Source organism: Rhodamnia argentea, chromosome 3 (assembly GCF_020921035.1).
Source record: "Rhodamnia argentea isolate NSW1041297 chromosome 3, ASM2092103v1, whole genome shotgun sequence".
Taxonomy (NCBI): Eukaryota; Viridiplantae; Streptophyta; class Magnoliopsida; order Myrtales; family Myrtaceae; genus Rhodamnia; species Rhodamnia argentea.
This window is the reverse complement of record NC_063152.1, coordinates 30,765,172-30,787,824: the sequence shown is the minus strand read 5'-3', so window position 1 is coordinate 30,787,824 and position 22,653 is coordinate 30,765,172. Positions and strand designations below refer to the sequence as shown.

Sequence of the window (22,653 nt, the reverse complement as noted above, 5' to 3'; positions counted from 1 at the left end):
CCATGGGCGGGCCTAAAGACTCTGCAGACCCGATATTGGACCCGATCCGACTCATCAGTCCGCCCATTGATAGTTCTAGTTAGTCGCCAGGCCAAAGTAAGCTCGTCCTCGTTCGCTTCGATCCCGGAACGGAAGTCCAAATTCTTACCGGTGGATAAAATCTGATCCCATCGCCGTCATCGAAGATCCAATCGGCAATCGGCATTTCCTTCCATCGTTCTCCGATCGAAACCCTATCAAACATGACTGTATCTCTCTCTCTCTCTCTCTCTCTAGATTTGGATCCCCTTTTTTAGAATGATTCGTAACGGGCTAAACCTTCCCGTGTTGATTTTGGCGAATTCGATTTTGTGATCCGTGATGCAGTTCAGAGGGATGATGGAAGTTGAGCCGCCGAGCCCGATCAGGTACTTGATAGGAGCTGCGATCATGATGGTGGGAGTGGTGTTGCCCGTGGGCTACATGATGTTCCGTAACAAGCGCGCGCCTTCTTCTTCTTCTTCTTCCTCTTCGTCTTACTCCAAGCAGACGTAGGTGTGCCTTCTCTGATCTATTTACTGTACTCGGAAACAGCTGGCTTCTCCATCGCTTCGCGGTTTCGATGGCGATCCTGTGTCGAGTTGATGTTAATAGTCGTCTGGGGATATTCATTGACGCTTGCTGCGTCTCCTAGTGGTTTTGTTAGTGATTAGCCACATATGAAGTCGATTTCTTCGAGAAAACGCTGGTAGGAATGTTCATTTTATGTTTCTTCTTAGTGCTAATGATCTGATTCTCGGTTAGCGGCTGCCGCGGTGGTTTTGTTCTGTGGGAATTCACATTAGCTAAGCCGGGACATAGGAATTTGGGGTCGTTTGTTCCCCCTCCTGTTTCGGCAGGTACAAAAATGGATTTGCATGTGATGGCAATTCTTTGGCTCTTCACATTTTCACATTACATGTGGAATCGTGAATGTTGGGATGCTTGGTGTTGTTGCTGTTGACTGCTGAGTGATTCCTGTCTTGGCATTATAGATTGAGGAAGCCAGGATCTAAATGATGTTTAGAGAGTTTGAATCTTAGGTTCATCTAGACAAGTCAACCTGTTTTGACCGAAGCAAGTTGGAAGCCAGAGTGTCGCAAATTGAACAAGTCATCGAGGGTTTGATCTAGAAGAAATAACAGACAATAGGAAGCACCGCTCACGAGGTTCATGACTCTATGTCTACGTGGTTGTATTTTACTCTAGTGTTAAGGTCGGAGTTACGGTGACAGAAGCTTTCAGAGCAAAGCTTCATGAGAAAGTTTCAAATTGTGATATTGAGTGAAATACCGTGAGGAAAATAGTGTGTTTGCGAGAGTATTTGGTCAACTTAGTTTGTGTTTGTTGAGAGTAATTTACTTATTTTGTATGGTCAGAGGGATCATTATAGTACCTTTGTACTATTCTCAAATATGTTGTGTTTATTCCTCTATGATAGTTCTCTTGTAACTTCACCACCACGGTTGCGCCGAGGCAGTACCCAGCAAGTGGTATTCAAGTTGCACTACACACTTTGCATCTGTTACATAAAGAAGGGAAATGGAGGGAAATAGTTAGTCCACTACTTTCTTCCTCCTACTTTAGATTACGCACCGCAAGGATTGAAAGAGCATTGAAACTATTCGACTTGCATTACTAGGGATCGTACTCTGCTCCTCCCCTTTATCTTCATGTAATACCTAACAGTCGATGTGGATCTCACCAAGGAAAAGAATAGAAGAAGCATTTGACTCCTTCATGCATGCTTGACTTGACTCGGGGGGATATAGCTCAGTGCTCAATACTTCGACTAGTCCCGGATGAAATGATTTCCTTTCTTTTTGGCTCGCTCTGAGTGTGTTTGTGATTAAACACCTCATTCTATGATCAAGTATTTAGTTGGTAACCCCTCATATTTGTACATGCTGAAGTTGCTTTTCTGTATTTGCAGGAGCAAAGTGTTGATTTAGAGACACAGTTTAATTCTTTGATTTGACAAGGCCTACTAGATCCAAAATAGATTAGAAGGAAGGCCTTCGGAGGCCTGTGAATTACAGTTGTAAATGCTCTGGAACTTCAATTCATCATATTGTTCTGAGTTTCACTTCAAGTTCACGATAGTGAGTGAAGATGGTTTATGCTGTCTTGTTTCCCAGTTTTGATCGGTTTGCTGCATTGATAAGTCCCATACCCTTTCTTAGTGCCTTGTTTCTTATGTCTTCTTGCTGTGGAGAGCTCTTGGATGTCTTCTAGGTTCAGTTTCCACTGTATCTGGGTGATCCATACTTTGCTGAATACCAGCGGCTTTGTCAGCAGAAGCTTACTTTTGCTTGGGAAGATGTACCGTCAAATTGGTGTTTGCTCATAACTAATATTAAGCATTTGAAATGGTCAGGTTGAATGCTTTTGAGATTTCCTAAAGAAAGTGCATTGTGGTGTTTGAGAAGTAGTCTAGCCAACCGGGAAGTTTTGACTCAGTGAAGTGTTTCCAGAGTTCTTCCTTTTTCTTTTGGGAAAAAGATGCACCAAGCGTCAGCAATGATAAATCTTGCGTCTCGGCTGGTTTCGAGCCTGGAACTTACCTCGAGTTACCTTTTGCTTCACAGAATACCTTGGTTACCTTTGGCTTCACAGAATACCTTGGAATGCTTTTGCCCAAGTGGCAGATCGATCTATCTCCCAGGGGCCACCAGTTGATGGTCCTTGCGTTCACGATGCTCATTTTGTGATCATCTCATTGGTAAACACCTTTGAAAATCGAAAACGGGGGGATCGATTTCTGGATCAAAAGGGGGATCATATTGAAGCACGTCATTATTCGGGTCTGTTTCTCCATGGTCAGAAAAATTTCAAGTAGGCTGTACAAGCATTGATTAAGGGAAAGGAAGGTGGGTGAGACAAAGGATTGTTCTACATGTCAGATTTGAAGAGTCGCGCTATAAATACCAGTGCCCACTATCGTACGTACAGAAATAACTCCTGTCCATGTAAAATCACTAGATACCGAAAAGGTAATGTCGTACCAAGGATAGCTGACCGCTGTGAATTGCTTTCACACTAGCTGTAAACTAATTGCAGAGATGTACAAAGAAATTGCTGCAATTTTCAATCACAAACTAAGTCATGGTTCGCTGTCAAGAAAGAAAAAGTACCTCATGGTTCACAAGTATTAAAAGAAAAACAAATACAAGTCAGAGCAATCTTAATAGAACATGACGAGTGCTCCTATGGTCATACTTCAGCATGCAGATCCTTCTTTCCACCTTCCTAGGGCTTGTCCTACACGAATCCTATCACCTTGTTTGATGCAAAACCTAAAACCAGAGGGGTCATCATCTTCGGGTGATTCCGACATTGGAGCTTGAAAGATCAGAACCACTGTTGATCCCATGTTAAAGGCGCCCATCTGAAAAGAGGAAATGTGTATGTAGTCAATCTCGCCAAATTCACAAACTATTCCTAGGATGATGGACATGCAAATTCGTGTTTTCAATTACTCTCTAACATACGGAAAATGGCAGTAGCAAAGATTAAATGATACAGGCAAGATACGGTTTGAGATATTCCTAACCTCGTCCCCTTTCTTGCACATAATTCCAACTCCTTCAGGTTCATAACACCGTTCTTCTGGAGGTTCTGACTGCAGTAGTTTCTTCTTCAGCCGGTTTGTGCGGAGCTCGGGCTCAATATAAAGCTGCAATGTGCAAAGTTCAGTCAATGAGAATTGGGCCCGGCAGTGCAAACAACAGCACATATTTTTAGCCAAATGCAGCCAATCATTTTCACAATACCCATTACTACATGAAGCATAATAAGGTTCCAGATCTGCAGTTATGTAAGTGGAGGTATATTCCCATAAGCTTTAAATTCCCAGCAGAAAACACATGCCGTAGACTTTTCCTAAACACAACCACTGCTGCAAAACTATATTTTACCAATCGAGAGATATAAAGACTAAAAGCATTTGCACTAAATAGTTCCTTGAGCTGTGGTTTTGTGCTTATCTCATGCCTAAATACATTCTTTCCTTTTCCAATGGGTAAGAGGAGGGAGGGTCTAAACTATGAAGGTCACTATTTAACCAACCTCAATTGATCCAATGTTTGTCGCACCAATAGCAGCAAGTGCCATATAACCTTCCTGCCAGACACCTTCAAGAACCACCTGGAAGCATGAAAATCACGAAGAAGATTTCCTCATATCCAAATCAAGGCAGAATAGGTCATGGGAGCTTAACACAAGATAATTCACTTTCTAACGAGTTTTTCTGTTTGATACTGTACCATTTACAGCCGGGGCTTTTTCAGAAAACATAAAAAGGAAAGGAATTCCAAGGAGAACTCAATTCAAGGAGACAGTAATGGGAGCGCAACTTTGTATTACATCCACAGAAACACATCAAAGAATTTCATGATAGGTAAAAACAATGCCTTTAAGCTGATACAAGCCACCAGTACCCTTCTCTTTAAGTTAAGTGAAACCAAACTGACACTTTGAATGTAAATGAACTTAAAAGGCACAAACAATCATAAACTATACATACCTTACCAAAAAAAAAAAAAATCATAAACTATACATAACTACATTTTATAGCAATTTCATAATATTCCACCAGAATTATTTGGCCTAATTTCCATGTTAATTATAGACATTTCTAAACTACTTTGGTCAGGAAAAAAACACAGGCCAAGCAGATAGTCATCCACACATGTATATGCCTACCTCTCTCCTTCCTTGCCTACCACACAACACCACTGACCCTCCACCCCAAATTAAAAGAGGGATCAGAAAGAAGAATGAATCAAGCAAACCATTTGTTTTTGAAAAGATGAGGATTCCAGAATTCACCCTGAATTCTTTGAGCACATAATACTCAGCCTCGAGAGAATCCAGAATACTTGACCATTCTATTAATTTGACTTAACAAAGAATGCTTTCCAAAAGGTTGACTGCCATCAATAATTTCACTACAGGTTTTGACACACTCCTGTACATCCAACACTAAAGCACGGTTATGGAGTCGTTACTTGCATTACTGTTGCTTATTACATGGTTTTACCGAAAAGTTTCAACAGTACACTATTACCCAATTCATTTACACTCCCAGCAAATCGAATACACATATCCAGACTTCACAGACATGTAGTCCAATAATTAGTCTTGCCAACTCCTTTTTGATATCATTGAAACTTTTGCAAATGGTAATTGTTTATAAGCGAATTATATTAACTTCCACCATGAATATCCAGAACCAGATAAATTTACCCTCTCATTCTCCACGTATAGGTTCCTTATTGTCCTTGTGGCACGTTCATTTAAAGGAAATAGGTGGCCTGGAAGCAAAGACAGTTTAATTAACAATGTCTGCAATAGGTAAAGTACAAAATTAAATTTTATGCCAATCAAAAGAAGAATATTAACTTATTTGATTGCAATTTATTATTAAAGAGTGACAAATATGGAGGTTCCAGCAAACAATGATGCGTGTGTAAATGTCAAATAGAAAACTGGCTACTGTAAGAGTCCTCCAGTTGCTGGAACCAACAATATCAAAACGAAAACCAAAGAGAATCAAGATACCTGAAAAGTGTCGCCTAATTACAATATTCCAATTAGTTGGTGAATGGATTCGATGATAGTCTCCAGGTCTCAAGTAAATTACGCAGTAAAAGAGGCCTTTCATAGGACTGCAATGAAGATTTCATCAAAAAGGTCAAAAACTACTCTCTTGATAGTGGATTAACAGAGACATACAACCAATCAAAATCAACATGAAACAAGCTCGATATGCAGGTCATCCGATACTTAGAATCTAAGCCTGTTCAAGAAACCAACGACTAATAACGATGTTCTATGCCATTCTCTTGCATCGTCATGATCATCGGCATCCATCAGATGAGCACCACTAGATGGAAGATGCATATGAAGTCAATTTCAACCGACGAAAAGAGAAGACAAAGAAGAAGTCCCATCCCACTTCACTCTCAAAACTTAATTTATGAACTGAATACAAGTCAGTACCACCAACTTGCTTTATTGAATCTTGAATCTTCCCCCTCCCCTTCCCTACTCGAGGGAGGTTAATTTTCACATTATGTGAAGAACTAAGCACTTCATCAGTTCAATCATGTAATCGTTTATTTTTCAGACGAATTAACATGATTACCATGCCGACACAGGGTCCTCCCTAATTTTCGGTGAGGCCAAAGACACTCTCCACCATGATTTCTTCCATTCCTCTTTAGTGGGACTTCCCGTTTCAACTTCGTCTTCATTTGTCTTTCCACCAGCTACCATTGGAACGAAAGAACTCGAACCAAGAAGAGCATAAACTGAGTACGAAAGACCTTTGACTTGCTCAATCATAGCCCCAGCAGCCTTCAACTCTCCGCATCGTAGGATAGTACCATCCACAGGACTGACCTATGATTGAAGGGAGAAATTTAGACATGGTGAAAAGTAACAGATACACTGAAGATGCAAACAATTTGTATAGATAAAATGCCGGAAAAAGTTACCAGTTACCAGGCATTTTGGGTCAGGGTCAATTGGCCTTGAACCTTCTTTTAGGGCACGGACAAAAAATTCCCGTAAAGAAGAATATTCTTCAAGAGGCAATGCTGCTTCTTCTATATCTGAAATAAAACTTGGTTTTAGGTTTTTCAGTACACAAAGTCAGTTTTGCCCATTTAAGGAGAATTCTTGCTAATAATATTCAGAATAATCAAGCACCAGAGTAGCTACAGCTACAAGACCAAATATTAATCCGTCAACAAAAAGTTTAAAATAGAATGCAGATAAACATACTTGAATGGAATGCCCGTGCCCACGCTCTACAGAGAGAAGGCCGCATCCATACAGGAACTTCCTGAGAAAATTTTCTTCCGTCAATCCTCGGATGAAAAAGATGTCTAAGTGGAAATTTGGAAGAACAGTCGACTGTGGAGAATGGCAAATAGAGAAGACAGACTGATATGAATACATTCCGAGTAGTCAAAAGTACCAGAGGGGAAAGGGGAACAGAAAGGCAACATCTATGCTTTTGGCCTGAAGAGTAGGATATGGTGATGTATGAAATTAAATCTTATACAGAACTGTTCTTTCACCTTCTCACGTAATTAAAATAAAAAATGGCTCAAAGTCATTCTCGTTGTTTGCAGTAAAAACTGAAACGGATTTAAGCCTCTTCAGAGAGCCTTATCAGGCCAAACCCAATCCAAATGACACTAGCCAAGTGTCCCAACCGCCATGAACATAGAGATATTCTAGGAAATAAAAGCAAAGTATATACTTGAATTCCTTACCACACTTGCGAGAAAACCCCAAAATCTTGAAATGGGTCTGAGAGGTAGTAACCTGAGAAATGTGGCCTAAAAACAGACTGGGTCAGAGAAGATTGAAAAAACTTAAAATGCAATGTACACCACCTTAACAAACAAGTGACACGCGCCGCCAAAGAAGTGAAAGCATAACAGGTGGTTCGTGACTACATAATACATACCTTCACATCTGGCTGGAATTCATATTCAATTCCCTTTTCTCTTGCCTCTTCAACCTATAAAAAAGACACCATCACAAAAGAAAACTTGGCATGTTTATGACAACCAAAAAAAGGCTTTTCAAATATATCTGAATACACAAAATTCGGACCTAATCAAAATCCATCAGGCAATAGAGAGCACAACAAACCAAGAGACCTTTTCACAAGCACCTTAAGCCATGTAGAAGTAAACTATTTCCTTAAAACTAAATTTTATGCAGCAACCACGACAAAAGAGTGCAAGTTTCTCAAAATTGTCCTAACCTACTATTAAGCTAATAAAGTTCGACTTCTTCCCCTTTCAAGGGGATTGAAGAACGATAGCAACGAGAAAGAAGCTCCATCTAAGCACACGGCACTAAATTAAGAGCACAAACCTTCTTATCGTCGTAGAGACGACGAGCATGGAGAGCACCGAGCATGAGAAGAGTAGCAACCGTAGCACCAGGCACTAGATAAGAACTCCCTGCAACCCAGCGCATCGACGACGACGACGACCACCACCATCCCGAACAACAACGACGGCAACAACAAATAGCAGCAAAATGAGTCGCAATGCTCGCGAATATTAGCTCGGCGCATAAAACGTGCAAAGCGAAGCTTCTCGGACTGACCTTCGGAGTCGGCGGTGCCGCCATTGGAATACGCACGGGATTGAGCCGAGTCGTTCAGCTTCTTGGCGAAGAAGGAAGCGAAGAATCGGCGGTTCTGATGCAGGTAACGCGATGGCTTCAGGTGAGGGAAGAGTGGAAGCTTGTGCGAGGTCCCGAATTGCATTGTCGCCGGAGATTCACTGCGTAACTTGGGAGTTTGTTCTCTGCTAAATTCACTTCTTCTTCTTCTTCGTAGGGCGAAACAGGGCGGTCGCGATAGCGAGAGTTTTACAAATCATTCGGGTCGGCCCCGCCGGCTCCGGATTAAATCAAGTACATTTCTAAAACCCGAACCGAACTTCAATCTGAATCGACTCCGGTCTAAATCGATTGCCAACCCAAAATGTTGGAAATCGGAATCAAACCGGTTCGTATAAAATTATCAGTTTAATATCTAGTTGATTATTTACCAATTACTTATCTGTTCATTCCTATTTATATAATGGTCATCCGGAGATTACATTAGCATAAATCATGTTACTCGTGTTAACGGTCTCCATATAAATACATTATAACAAAATCTTCTTCAAGTGTGCCACCTAAAACTGGAGATTATGAAAATTGACCTCTCCTCGTTTCATGAAAAGATTTTTATGCTTTTTCAAAACAGCAAATTGTATACGCCACCGATCTATATCCTCTCTCTTCATTTTTCTACTATATCATAACCCATTTTGTATTTAGGAAGTATTTTTTTTAACGTATAAACATATTTTTACTGTATTAATTTTTAGAATAAATTATCATCTCTCCATATGGGGGAAATTATCTAAAAAGTCTTAAATTTATTGTATTTCTGCTAATTCAGTCATAAATCTTTCAATTGTGATAATTTAGTCATAAGTTTTTTTGACAATTTGTTAAGTCTTAAACCTTTCAATTATGTCAATTTAGTTACGGTCATTTTAATGATTTACCAAACTAATTATAAACTTTTTAACTAATTGCCAATTTAGTCGTTACGATCGATTGTTCTGAAATAGGTTCGGGACTAAAATGCAAAACTTTAAAGGATTTATGACTAAATTGGTAAATTTTCAAAATTTTAGAACTAAATTGACGTAATTAAAATGTTTAGAACTAAATTAGCAAATCATTATAAGATTTAAGACTAAATTAACACAATTGAAATGTTTAGTACTGAATTTTTTTTGTTTGTCAAAATAAACTTCATTCATTACTAGCTCGAATGTGGAAAACAAGAGTTTCCAAAGTCAAAACATAAAATCAGCCCTGATTCGGGACTAAATTAACACAAGTATAATAAGTATAAGACTTTTTGGATAATTTTCTCCTCTATATGTTATCTCAAATATAATATTACTGTTATGATACGTAACACCGTGAATTGTCATTTGTATAATAATGAACTATTTTGTACTTTGATAATTTGAAAAATTAATTGTACTTTTTACAACTAATAATCCGTTAAAAATAATAAAAAGTTTATGTTAAAACGTTTCTTCCTCCATTTTAACTATACTTTGTTTGATAATTCACGTAGTGCAATGCGCGGGTAAACATCTGACTCGAATTAGTACGTCGGCGCCGCTGCCGCTTACTGAAGCGTTATCTGATAAAATCTAAATAAATTACGGAAAATGAAAAGGAAAATAAAATAAACTGTTAAAAAGTAATCTTGCTAAGCAAGACACGAAGCACGAGTTGGCGCGCATTTTGCACTTTTTCGCAAGCGAAGCTGCTTCCATCGCTTTCGATCGCGAAACCATGGAGGACGAAGAGAGATCGAGCATGGTGATCGGCCTCATAGAGAACAGAGCTAAGGAGGTCAGTTTCACTTTCTTCCACTCGGATTCACGCAACTCTTGCTTCCTTACGTGAGTCCAATGCGGGATCGACGAATCACGGCCATGGCTGCGTCGTACGGACGCGTCGGCCTGGTCCACTCGCGGCTTGCTGGAAAATGCATCGCTACTGTCGAGCGATCGTGGGAACGATGGGCGTTAGGTTGGAGATTTTGAAGCTATTTCTTAGATATGCTCCCCGTCTCTCTCGGTAATGATCAGAAATAGAACGTAAAGCGTGTGAGATTTGACCCTGCAGTAGCGATGACAGAAAGCTGTCGCAATTGTTCTATTTCTGTGTTATGCAGAAAAAGGTTGGAGTACCGCTTGTGAGCTGGTCAGCTTTGTGATTCCAAACCGACCCATTTTGAAAGCAAAAAGTCTCCTCCATCTGCGTCAACTCATCTTCTAGCTCAAGAAGAAAGTTAGAGAAACGAAACTAAACAATCATTTACGTTGGATCCCTTCCAGCCTAGCGAGCAGCCCGCATTTATTCCGGAAATGGAATTCACGATCCTTCCAATACCATACTTAGCCGGTGGCATGCGGCTTTAACAATCTTTGTCGATAACTTCTGTGTAGGCATTGTGCTTCATGGATTCGACTGCATTAAAGACCTCAGATGATTGTGATGCAAAGTTCTAGTTAGGTAGTTAGCATCGAAATCCGTCCATGGTGTGTTGCCTCTCCAATTTTGTGTAACTGCATCAAGTGTTAATATACCAGCTTATTTGAGAATAGTTGGCTTGGGGCTTAAATTGGCCTTGGGTGGTCATATTATCCTGTTCACTTGCTATTGGCTGTTGGTGTGAACTTGCCATTGTTTCTGATAGTAAGCGCTCTCTCTCTCTCTCTGCACAGGTTGGAGTTGCTGCTTTCGATCTAAGATCTGCTGCGTTGCATCTTTCACAGTATATCGAGACTAGTAGTTCGTATCAGAACACAAAGACTTTGATGCAATTTTACGACCCTGTGGTGATTATTGTTTCGCCAAATAAGCTTGCACCTGACAGCATGGTCGGAGTGTCCGAACTTGTGGATAGGTTTTATCCTTTGGTCAGGAAGGTAAAGTGGCAGATGTGATGGCTTTGCCACTGTATTTACTTTTGACTCCACTTTTTGAGAAGATATATTGTGTTGGCTTTTGCAGGTTGTGATGGCCCGTGGATGCTTTGACGACACTAAGGTGATTATCGATGGCCTGTCTTCTAAAGCGATACAATAACAGAATGTGGCACTACCGCCGTACAATTTTTTGTGGGATTATTTCCCTTACACTTCGATGTTCCAGGGAGCTATGCTGGTTAAAAACTTAGCAGCAAAGGAGCCATCGGCACTTGGTCTGGATTCATACTATAAGCAATATTATCTCTGCCTGGCTGCTGCAGCAGCTACTATCAAATGGTATTCCTAAATCGAGTGCATTACCTGTATGCTTGTCCAAGAATCTGTTGTGTCTTTGTTGCAGTAGATCTACGAACAGATCTTTCTCACTTTACATGAAAGGTGAAACCTTGATGATCCCTTGACCATAATCAGATGTACCATCCTTTGAAAGATCTTTTCTCTAATCGAGGCAACAGAAGACATAACTAAGTTGTCACTGATAGGTTTTTAGTTGGACAGAATAATGTGTTCAACTGTCATGGATTTGTAGGAGAACTTTATATGGCATCTGATTTCAGTTTATACCTTCAAAGATTGATGCTCTTTCTAGCTGACAGCTTTGTCATGATAAGATCCAGTGAGATGGTGATCCGCGGATATTTCCTTCAATATTTGGTTAGTAAGACTTGGTATGTTTTACCATTATTTTCATTTTTTATCTGAAGCATAGATCTAGATGCTAAATGCATTTAACTTATTTTAGAACCGAAATAAAACAGTTTCAACCTCAAAAAGCAAGGCAATTTGATCCAAAAGATCAATTATTCATCTCATTGAATTCTTTAAAAGTTAGAACAGTCATGTCAGTATAGCCTCCTTTTAATTGCTTAATCTGAATATAATCGGGTGTTTGACTATGTTATCCTAGGACTTCAGTGTGTAAAGATTTCTACCAGGTAATTTCTTGATAACTGCGTTCGAACAAGTCACTTATTCATTGTATTGAGCAGGACCGAAGCAGAGAAAGGCGTGATAGTAACCAACCACTCTCTGCCGGTATCTCTTCTCGTTACATGGAAAGTTCTATATAGAGTTTGCCATAATGACTAGACACCATTCTGACTGTAACTCATTAACCCCTAAGATGTCAGTTTATCTCTCAAGGCCACATTGCTAATAGCTATCAATTTATAATCTATCTAGAGCAGTCATCCCTCATCCCCAGTTGTTTTGAGAACTATGCTTCTATAGTTCAACTGCTTTTCTTAGTCTGATTCTTAAGTCAAATTACTAATTCAAACAGTCGAGTGCAGACAGTATCAGTCCTTTGACCACGAATGTACATTTATGAGCACATACTGCTCAGCCAGCCTCTTTTGACATGCAAATTCCCAAATTTACACGAGAAACTTGACTTTTCCAGGTAACTTTTAATGGATCCTTTGATCACATGAATATTGACGCTACTAGGTATTATTTCTCCAATGATGAGTTCGTATTTAGTCTATCTCCGATTTCTTTATTTAGGAAGAGTCTCATCTCAAAATAAGCATTTTGATGAAAAAGCTATATTTCATACTTTTTCCAACTAATACAGGAATCAAATGACTTTTGCATGGTCACATTTCATTTCTTTGAATAAGTTCTGCTGTTTTTATGTGATGGCAGTGTCCAAAATTTGGAAATTATCGATCCATTCCATTCTTCCCTCTTGGGCACAACCAACAAAAAGAGAAGCTTGTTTCATACGCTAAAGACGACAAAGACTATTGGAGGGTATGTGTATGACCATATCTGATGCTGCAGATATTGCTCTTAGCAATCACAAAAATCTGAAAACTTGGGTGCATTCTGAGGCTTCATCTTCACTGTGGGAGTGAGGAGGTGGTGTAATTGCGAAGTTTGGGTAATGGTGTGAAATTGGAAAGTATATTATTGAAAACGCGCTGGAATGTGGGCATTTTGAACATGGATGTCACTGATGCATTTCTTTTGTAAAGCTGGTTCCAGAATAGCTCGGACTTTTCACTACCGTAACTTTGCAATGTACTTCTATCCAGGACTAGACTTCTCCGGGCCAACCTGCTGCAGCCATTGAAAGATATTGAAACTATTAATGCTCGTCTCGATTGCTTGGTCAGTCTTTAATTTTTTAAGATCAATCTGGCACTGTTTGCAAGCTGGATAATTGGACAAACCGGCCTCTTCAATTACTAATCTGGACACATTTCTCTTAAGATGATCTCCTTCTGACTGTTTTATTCTGCATTGTTTCAAATATTAATCTGCATTCATTTCTCTTAAGATGATCTCCTTCTGAATGTTTTATTCTGCACTTTTTACTTTCGTTCTCCAGAATGTCTTAGTGAAATTCAAATCATATTACTATCTGCATAATGTGCGTTGTCTCGTGATCTCTGCAGGATGAACTGATGAGCAATGAGCAGCTGTTTTTCGGACTCTCTCAGGTCCTGCGTAAGTTCCCAAAAGAGACTGGTAAGTGCAAAATTATTAGCCACAAATTGAACTAGAAAGATCAAAGATAGAACTAGGGTCTTGCAGATAACATTTCTTTCTTTTTTGGGTTCACTTACATGTGGGTCATCTGCTGTCTTCAATCAGATAGGATACTATGTCACTTTTGTTTCAAGCTGAAGAAGGTTACAAGCGGAAGTCTGGGCTTTGATCATGCTAGAAAAAGCCAACTGTTGATATCAAGCATTATTTTGCTTAAAACTGCTTTGGATGCTTTGCCTTTACTCTCCACGGTAATATGATTTTGTTACCAAGTACTTTTCCATTTTTCACTGAACTCAAACAATTATCTTTTGTAATTGCATGAATCCAGGTTCTAAAAGAAGCCAATAGTTCTCTCCTGGTGAACATTCACAAATCTGTATGTGAGAACCAGAATTATGCTGCAATTAGAAAGAGGTAATCGTCATCTGCTGATCATATATTTCTGGCAATGCCTGCAGATATGTAAGTAGAGACAAGGACTGCTTAGGCCAGTTTATCTGTAGCTCTCCCATTCTCAAGAAGAAATTCATATTAGTTAGATACATAGGATACTGATTAACTGTGCTTTGTTTTTGTCTTGATTATGCACATTTACCTCTGTGGACTTCTTGTATCACTGTCTTTCACATATTTAATTAAGAAGCTTGATCATTTTCAGAATGGGGGAAGTGATCTGATGTTCTCATATCACTCTGGCTTCACATTTTTACGATTGAAGCTTCATCCTTTTCAGGATAGGTGAGGTGATAGATGAAGATGTGCTTCATGCAAGGGTCCCTTTTGTTGCCCGCACACAGCAGTGCTTTGCTGTCAAGACTGGAATAGATGGCCTGTTGGATATTGCACGAAGATCATTTTGTGACACAAGTGAAGGTTCTCTGTTTTCTAGCTACATTCCTCTCTGTTGATTTCTTTTTGTATGTGCCCTACATATCTGAAAAGGGAGTCCACCGTTGACAGCAATACATAACCTAGCAACCCAGTATCGTGAAGAATTTAAGCTGCCAAATTTAAAACTTCCTTTCAACAATAGACAAGGCTTTTACTTCAGTATTCCACAGAAGGATATTCAAGGAAAGCTTCCTAGCAAGTTCATACAGGTTATGTTTATCTTATTATCTTTTCTTGTTAACATGTTGTTCAATGTTATGTGAAATCTTTCTCTTCTTGATTTTATCAAATCAGGTTGTGAAGCACGGGAACAACATTCATTGCTCCACTCTTGAACTTGCTTCGGTGAGTAAGTAACCAAAAGCTCATACTTGTATTTTATTCTGGTATGATACTTTTGATAGTGTTTTAGGTGGGTTATGTCATAGATCATCATACCATGTGATCTTCCTATGCCTCCTTTTGTATGAAGGGTCTCCCGGGACATGTATCAACCATACTTAACATGGAAACTTTTTAATCTCCAATGACCTAATTACGCATGATGCAAGAAGTACAATGCATTGAAAATAACTAATTTTGCTGAATTGGGTGTTTGACAAGTGCCCTGGGGGCACTTGTTAACAAAGTCCATTATCAATAAGCTTTTTTGACTTTAGACACTGTGGTTTGCACATCGTGTGGTTTAGCGACTGACTGGCAGTCAATGCTGAGGCATGAAAACCCTACAGGTAGTGGGACCACAATAAATGGCAATGCAAATAAGTGCTGTTGTGCTCACATAAATCGCTACCACAAGTTACAGATTGACATGGAGGAGAAGACATAAAAGATTCTTTAGTGAGGATGATTTCATTACAATAGAGCCATCCAATGGAAAAACCCACTAGAGATGAATTGACATGATAATCTGATAGACCTTAAACTCGAAGAAATAAAACAATGAAAGAATGTTGGACAATTTCATATGGAGTCAACGAACGGGCTTCACAAGTTGGGAGGATGAGGACACAGATAAGTTCGTACTTTGACCTGACTAACACAAGCATGGTGCTCTTAAGAAATCAGCTTTAGCATTTGCATCAGGATGAAAGTATTACTAGCAGATCTAAAAAGTGACTGACGCTACACAGAAACGAATTGCCTCAGTCTCTTTCATTGCAACATAATCAAGTCTTAATCAAGGACATACCAATAGTTTCTTCAAGAGAGATTTGTCTTAATAAATGAATGAGACGTACCAGAAGTTATGAGTTTTCCTTCAGCAATCTCTCGCAATCATTCTTCAACGGGAATTAAGGAGAAGAATTGCGAATAAATGAAAAATGCGCCTTACGGAGTAAACTGTTTCTTGTACATCTGCAGTTTGCTAACATTTTCTAAGAACCCTCATAGATTGGAGTTCGCATCCATAGTGGCTTGTGTGACACTATTAAAGTAAATTGATAAATGTGTGAGTCGAGATAACATGCTGGAGAGGAGTCATTTTGAAGTTTCTTACATCATATGCCAGAAAAGAATTAAATCTTGCCTCCAGCAAACATTCCTGACGCCTCCAGCAAATGGTCCTCAATCTTATCCTCAATGAACTCTATGATGAGGATATTAAGGGACATCTTAGTGGAAGAAGTTTCTTGTTGATTTGTGAGATAGTATGGAATCAACCATTGACGACAAAACCCGTTTCATATAAGAAATATGAAGAAATTTTCAATGCGGTCAATCTGTGGACGTTGAAGGTATTTGATAATTTGTTCTCTTGTGTCTGCAGGAGGGTTGACGTCAGTTGCCAATTGCTTCACTTTGTTCATTGCATTTCCATTTACTATGCATTAAGTCAAGGAAATTAACTTTTTTCTCCTAATGGCATGATCTTGCAGCTGAATGTGCGGAATAAGTCTGCAGCAGCTGAATGCTTCATACGAACTGAAATATGCCTGGAAGGTTCTTAATTGAATCAAGTTGTATAATTAATTTTGTCACAAGCTTCACATGTTTATTGTCATAAAGCTTTGTTGTCATTGCTATTGTTTCATGGGCTTCTCTCCCTGTCTCAACACCATAACATTTTGGTTTTAAATGCCAACTAGCTCTAAACCTATGTAAATGTGGACCATTTTGATACTATCAACAAAACCATGACCTGCTCTATCATCACATTTGGTGGCAAATTTTTTGATCGAGCTGTATTTTTTCTGCTATCATTTCCATAAGGAATTTGGGTCTTTGATTTTAATAAAATGAGTTGAGTGAACCTCGTCATTATATGGGAGGTGTGTCCAGCTCTTAACTTTTTCAAATTATTTCCACTCGACACACTTGTAAATCTCTAATGTACGTTTCATATCATGAGCATTATCTTGTATGGAGCTGCATTCTTCTGTAAACCCCTAAGAGTATCTTTGATGTTTATGCAGCACTTTTAGATGCCATACGGGAGAATGCTTCTGTCCTTACACTACTGGCAGAAGTTTTGTGCCTTTTAGACATGATTGTTAATTCATTTGCCCATGGCATATCTACTAAACCTGTTGATCAGTACTCTAGGCCACAATTTACAGGTAACTTCACGCACTAAATGTAAACTAGATATATTAATCTGATTGATGCAGCTGGGAAATTCTTGACTGTGGTCGTTTAACTGACAGAAAATGGTCCCTTGGCTGTAGATGCAGGAAGACACCCTATCCTGGAAAGCATACACAATGATTTTGTTGTATGTTAGTTTTCTTTGGAGGCATAGCACTTGTTTTTTTTTTTTAACTGGTTGTACTATATGCAAGGTTTTGGTTCTATTATCCTATTCAAGCTATGCAGAGTTAATTAAAGTTATCCTTCTTATCTCTGGGCAGTCTAACAGTATCTTCCTTTCAGAGGCATCTAATATGGTGATTGTCACGGGTCCTAACATGTAAGAAACTCTCAACACAGTATTTCTCCTCTTTCATTCTAAAGGCTGTTTGTTCAAGCTATCCTATAAAGCATCCTTTTCCGACCTTTTATTTAAAGAAAAGGCATTCTCCTACAGTATTTGTTGGATCTAGAAGCTGCAGTCATGTCTCTGATAGGGCCCAACTTTTTAGATCGCGTCCCCTAAAATGTGTAAATGCAGATTCAAATTTGCTCTATGGAATTGGACAGAATTCTAGCCATCTAGGTGCAAAAGTCAAAGTAGGTTGGCTCAGAAGATCGGATCACTAGTCATGAAAGCCTATAATCATTGGTACTGACATTATGTGTTTGTCATTTTTTTGGAGATATCCCTCTTAGAAGTTGCACTACTCATATAAGTAGGGTTTACAAAGCCTAGCTCTGTAACTCACATGGTCTTGCATACCCCGGCATGTGTTAGAAAGTCCAATCCAAAAGCTTAAGCTGATAGGCAGAGGGAGACCATATGATATAAAAAGCATATAGGACCTGTTCTCAAACAATGAGAATTCGAGTTGAGGGAGGATGTCGGATCCTAAAGGAGCTGGTCTGACAGGCATTTCTACCAACTCTAGGAATTTAAAGAAATGTCAGCATGAAAGAATGGCCAAGTTCTATGCATGCTGACATAAGGATTTAAGCATATTGTCGGTGATATCTGAGCAACCTTAACAGAACAAGTATAGATTACAAGCCTGGAAATTAAAATTGTGAGTACAAATCTAGCCATAGGGATCTCTTGCTATCTACATGTGATTTTGATTTCCTAGGATCCGATTGGTACTCATTTCCTGCTTAAAGATATAGGAGGGTAAACCAGGCAAGGTGTCTGGATAAAATGCTCAAGACTTAATATATCGGTACTTGGAACTTGATCAAGCCCTGCATTTTTCAGGAGTGGGAAGAGTACTTATCTTCAGCAAGTGTGCCTGATTATAATTCTTGCTCAGATCGGTTGCTATGTCCCTGCTCGTTTCTCAACTATAAAAGTCGTTGACCGTATATTCACGAGAATGGGTTCAATGGATAATTTGGAATCAAACTCTAGTACGGTATGTTTAGTTCATTCAGATGATGTCTCTACAATGACATGAAACTGGCTGCTTATATCAGAAGTAGGTCATAGTTCAATCTAATTTGATTATTCTGCAAGACCTGAAAAACTGTTATGCGTGGCTCTAGGAATGGCAATTTTGTCTACGACATGATTAGCTGAGAGAAACCCGACTTTGACATCAGATGAACAAGATTACGAAAGTGAAATGACTTGTCATGTTGACCTTTTTATTAAAATGAAGCCCACATTAATCATACTGGACATAATGGGAGTTATTTTGACGATGACATGATCTGATATAAAATGCTAACAGGATCACAATAAGACAACATTTGACACCCCTAATTGCTTAGAGAAGTGGAATAGAATCTATTATTTGATTTACCATTAGAATATGCAACAGAAAATATTCTACTCGAACTTGTTCTCAATATTTTACAGTAGAATGGCTCCATTTTCAGAAATATGTGAACTGCTACATATGTTTGACTAAACTTGTTTCATCCCTGAATTGCTTGATGTGGCTTTTTAAAGTTTGTTTGAGTCCTGGCCTACTTGAGAAAGGTGCTGTTGGAACCATTGTCTGGTTATTCTGGATGTACTGGAGCAACCCATGATATTGACTTGAAGATGTGCCCCTAGTACCTCACAACAGGATTCTACAGGAAATGTTACAAGTAGCCTATCTGGTTGGCTTTAGTTTCTTATTTCCTTGTTGCTGGCAATCGCCTTCCAGTAACTTAATTTAACATTATAGCTTTCAAAACAACCTCGTTTACCTCGTTTACATGATCCATGTAAACTGTAGAGAGTTAAATTCCATGGATACACATTGTTGCTTGGTCCCCACATCATGTTAATGATTTTAAAGGCATTTTCAAAAGATAAGAGCAAGCATTTTTACTTTGTTATATGTTCTAGTGGAAGAGAAACCAGGACAGAAGGATTGTGCTTTAAAACTTGCAGCAAAAGGAAAAGTGAGATAATATTTTACTCTGTACAATAGTTTGTTATAAAAAATTGCATGAAAGCCCCAACAAACTGCTCGTATTACTATCTTAGAATACGAATCTTTCTTACTTGAGTGTAAAGCATCATATTCTCAGTAAGTTCTGTTCTTGCAGTTTATGACAGAGATGAAAGAGACTTCTTTTATTATGCAGAATCTCTCTCCAAGGTGATCTCACATTACTGTCAAGATGTGCATTTTGCTGCTCGTTTTTCCCTATTTCCATATGATATGTTCAGGTGGGATTGTCGGTAGGAGTCTTATCATCATGGACGAACTTGGGAGGGCGACATCTTCATCTGATGGATTGGCCATTGCATGGAGTTGCTGTGAGTTTCTCTTATCAGTAAAAGCGTAAGCCTCAGAACTTTTCCTGGTAGCTATTTAGGCTAGCGAAGAAGATTTTTTATGGATGTCTACACAAAGTATTCATTTTCGGGAGACATTTTCATATCACAGACTGTTCTTATGCTCTTCCACCTTTCATGCACAAAGTGTGAATCTCTACTTTTCAAAAACTTGAAGTTTGATGTACCTGGCTAGCATGTGTAAGCATCATTTTACGGCATAAGCACGTGGAGATGGGTGACCAGACCTTAATCAGTTGACACCTGTTAATGAAAATACCTGTTCAACTTTTCGGCATACAACTAATAAGCATCAGAGATATCAAGGAGTAGGAGTGTGCATCATAGGATGCCATTGGCCAAGAAGATTACTGTTTCTGGATAGTTCCATATAAAATGTATCAGTTAGGTTCCTATGAAACTAATGAGCCTATAATGCATGCTTACTCTGAGTTCAAACAGATTCTGATTTTTAAGTGATACTTTCTATGTTCTCACGATGCCAAAGGAAAAAATGACCACAGCTTTTCCGCTGAAACATGTCATTCATTTCTCAGGTATACAATATTTGCAACTCACATGGAGAACCTGTCTGAATTAGCAACCATCTATCCAAATGTGAAAGTTCTGCATTTTCATGTTGACATAAATAGCAATCGCTTAGATTTCAAGGTGATATTTCAATCCCCTTTAGGCTTGTTTGTTAAGTTTACACTAATTTAACCAATTCGTTTGCCTTCTTTCTTGTGCTAGTTTCAACTCAAGGATGGTCCGCGACATGTACCGCATTACGGCCTTCTCTTAGCAGAAGTGGCAGGGCTACCAAGATCCGTGATTGATACAGCCAGAGGCATCACAACGAGGACCACACAGAAGGTTCTTCAACTGATCTTCTTATTCATCATTGAAGCTGATTAATCTTAATAAAATCTAGCCATTAGCTTTTATTAGCAGTGGCTGGCTGGATCTCTGTGGTTCAGTTTCACTGAAATTTTTACCTGAGGAAATAAAAGTTGCTCTATTCTTTGCCTTGTATGTGTTTTGTACCGACATTTTACCTTTGTTTTTTTTTTTTAATCTCATACTGGGACTGAAGTAATTATATAAAAATAAATTTTTTCTTCAGGAGCTGAAGAGAATGGAAGTGAACTATGAGCAATATAATGCTCTCCAGGTGGTGTACCGCGTAGCTCAGCGTTTGCTGTGCCTGAAGTACTCCAGTCTAGATGAGGATTCAATCAGGCAAGCACTGCAAAATATCAAGGAAAGTTACATACAAGGAAGAGTATAGATTCTTGGTAAGTCCAGATACAGACAACTTTCCAGTCGGACTTGTTCGATTCATAGCATTGGCGCAATAATGGAACGTTTGCCACTGTAAGACCATCTTCTGCCTCATCCTGATCGGCTCTTTCACTCCAAATGAGTTGCTTTCTGGTTTACTTGATCACAAGCGTCTCTCTATTCGTGTTTTCTGATGTACTGAAGTAGGAACATGGTCTCCAATTGATTGACGTCAGAGAGGTGGGTTGGATTATTAATTTTTGACGGGTTTCGGAGGAGGACGACTGACCTGGTCCCAACCTTGTCTCGATGTATCTTTGAATGTAGTAGCCTAAGCCCGTCCCAAACAGACATCACGTTTTGAAAGTGAAATCTTAAGACTTGACTCATTTATGTATACAGAATCCTCAATGCTTCCAGATGATGATCTCATGCATAATGGTGTCGAATAAATTGATTTTTCTAAACACAAACCGAATTATGAACTATCCCGAGTACCTAACAGCAAGCTTCACAACATTTTTTTGCTGCACATGACAATACCGAAACACCTAGCCCGACGGGTGATACTTCATATTCAGCCCTGCTGCAAAGAGCACAGTCGCTCGTTAAAGACGTACTGGAAAACTGAAAACTTCTACCGATCTTGTGCAAGGGATTTTATTCACTGCCTACGCGCGCGCACTGGATCGATCGAGGTTGTCTCCGCTCAAAGTGATGTGACAACCTTAACTGGTTGTCTATCAGCTCGACTATATCGACTAACTTTGTTAGATCCCGTGCAAAATATTGGATAAAACCTGAGCTTGATGCTAGTTGCTTTTCTTAAGATCTTACCGAACTATAAACGGTCGCGACTTGCCATGCCTACAACGGATGTTGAGGTCACGTGAACGCGACTCCCATGTAGATTTTAACCCCTGCATCGGCGGTCTTCGTATAGAAGAGTTCACCGTACTTCGTTCCTTCGGCGACTTGCTTAATGTAAGTCGAGCAAGGTCTCGCTCAAAACAAACCTCCAACCCTCCAGAGGAGGGAAAACCAAATATCAGCTCCGACAATGCAAATAATAATGGAGGATTCGAATCGGTTGCACCGGTATTTTCGAGGAAAACCCTTTCTATTTAGATAGTGAAAAACCGTGAAATGACCGGATCCATCGAGCAACTATCGACCAAGAGTATAAAGACGTCTAGCCATGCTTCAAAAGATACCGGTTTTCCCTTCTGTAAGCCATACTATAAAGGGGCCATGTTTTCCTATGGAGTGAAATTTTCTCCAACCACGCCTTTGATTGGTGGGTTAGAAATAGGGCAGCGTTTTTTCCACTCCCATTTTGACGAAGGCATTGCTCTTTTCAGTCAATAGATCGAAATACCCTTATTTCTCTTCAAGTTATTGTTTCTTTTTTTATCAACCTAACCAACATAACTGCTTTTATTTCTTTTCAAATATCAAATTCACAATATAAATGTCAAATTACATCCAATAAAATATCATTCTATAATG

General features: G+C 39.2%; 3 protein-coding genes across 11 annotated transcripts; 2 read left to right on the top strand and 1 right to left on the bottom strand.

Moving 5' to 3' along the window:
* Positions 1 to 360: 360 nt before the first annotated feature.
* On the top strand, positions 361 to 2,506 carry LOC115727284. Of its 2 annotated transcripts, none has more exons than XM_030657458.2 (2): positions 361 to 530; positions 1,952 to 2,506. In XM_030657458.2, exons 1-2 carry the CDS (start codon positions 361 to 363, stop codon positions 1,968 to 1,970), a joined length of 189 nt encoding a protein of 62 aa, XP_030513318.1. In that variant the 3' UTR covers positions 1,971 to 2,506. The 2 variants fall into 2 exon arrangements, with proteins under 2 accessions (XP_030513318.1, XP_030513319.1); XM_030657459.2 differs by having other exon boundaries at positions 361 to 534.
* Positions 2,507 to 2,881: 375 nt separating this feature from the next.
* On the bottom strand, positions 2,882 to 8,450 carry LOC115727291 (phosphatidylserine decarboxylase proenzyme 1, mitochondrial). The gene is made up of 12 exons (XM_030657473.2): positions 8,155 to 8,450; positions 7,918 to 8,006; positions 7,502 to 7,555; positions 7,305 to 7,370; positions 6,808 to 6,868; positions 6,526 to 6,635; positions 6,167 to 6,423; positions 5,581 to 5,687; positions 5,266 to 5,333; positions 4,087 to 4,164; positions 3,572 to 3,694; positions 2,882 to 3,406 (listed from the first exon to the last, which is right to left on the bottom strand). The coding sequence occupies exons 1-12, from the start codon at positions 8,315 to 8,317 to the stop codon at positions 3,239 to 3,241; spliced, it is 1,344 nt and encodes a 447-aa protein (XP_030513333.1). The 5' UTR covers positions 8,318 to 8,450; the 3' UTR covers positions 2,882 to 3,238.
* Positions 8,451 to 9,816: 1,366 nt separating this feature from the next.
* On the top strand, positions 9,817 to 21,543 carry LOC115727290 (DNA mismatch repair protein MSH4). 8 transcript variants are annotated; one of them, XR_007197924.1, is made up of 24 exons: positions 9,817 to 9,981; positions 10,860 to 11,063; positions 11,149 to 11,184; positions 11,290 to 11,402; positions 12,116 to 12,161; positions 12,529 to 12,575; positions 12,774 to 12,881; positions 13,166 to 13,241; positions 13,529 to 13,601; positions 13,728 to 13,873; positions 13,954 to 14,039; positions 14,359 to 14,498; positions 14,586 to 14,725; positions 14,811 to 14,861; positions 16,397 to 16,460; positions 16,934 to 17,077; positions 17,165 to 17,232; positions 17,369 to 17,427; positions 18,343 to 18,499; positions 19,629 to 19,681; positions 19,769 to 19,867; positions 19,973 to 20,061; positions 20,418 to 20,532; positions 20,614 to 20,637. XR_007197924.1 is itself a non-coding variant. In XM_030657468.2 (24 exons), exons 1-24 carry the CDS (start codon positions 9,922 to 9,924, stop codon positions 21,149 to 21,151), a joined length of 2,352 nt encoding a protein of 783 aa, XP_030513328.1. In that variant the 5' UTR covers positions 9,824 to 9,921; the 3' UTR covers positions 21,152 to 21,543. The 8 variants fall into 8 exon arrangements, 6 of the variants coding, with proteins under 6 accessions (XP_030513328.1, XP_030513329.1, XP_030513327.1 ...); XM_030657468.2 differs by lacking the exon at positions 19,973 to 20,061 and adding an exon at positions 20,987 to 21,543 and having other exon boundaries at positions 9,824 to 9,981; positions 17,186 to 17,232; positions 20,614 to 20,736; XM_030657469.2 differs by lacking the exon at positions 19,973 to 20,061 and adding an exon at positions 20,987 to 21,543 and having other exon boundaries at positions 9,825 to 9,981; positions 19,668 to 19,681; positions 20,614 to 20,736.
* The last annotated feature ends 1,110 nt before the right edge of the window (positions 21,544 to 22,653 follow it).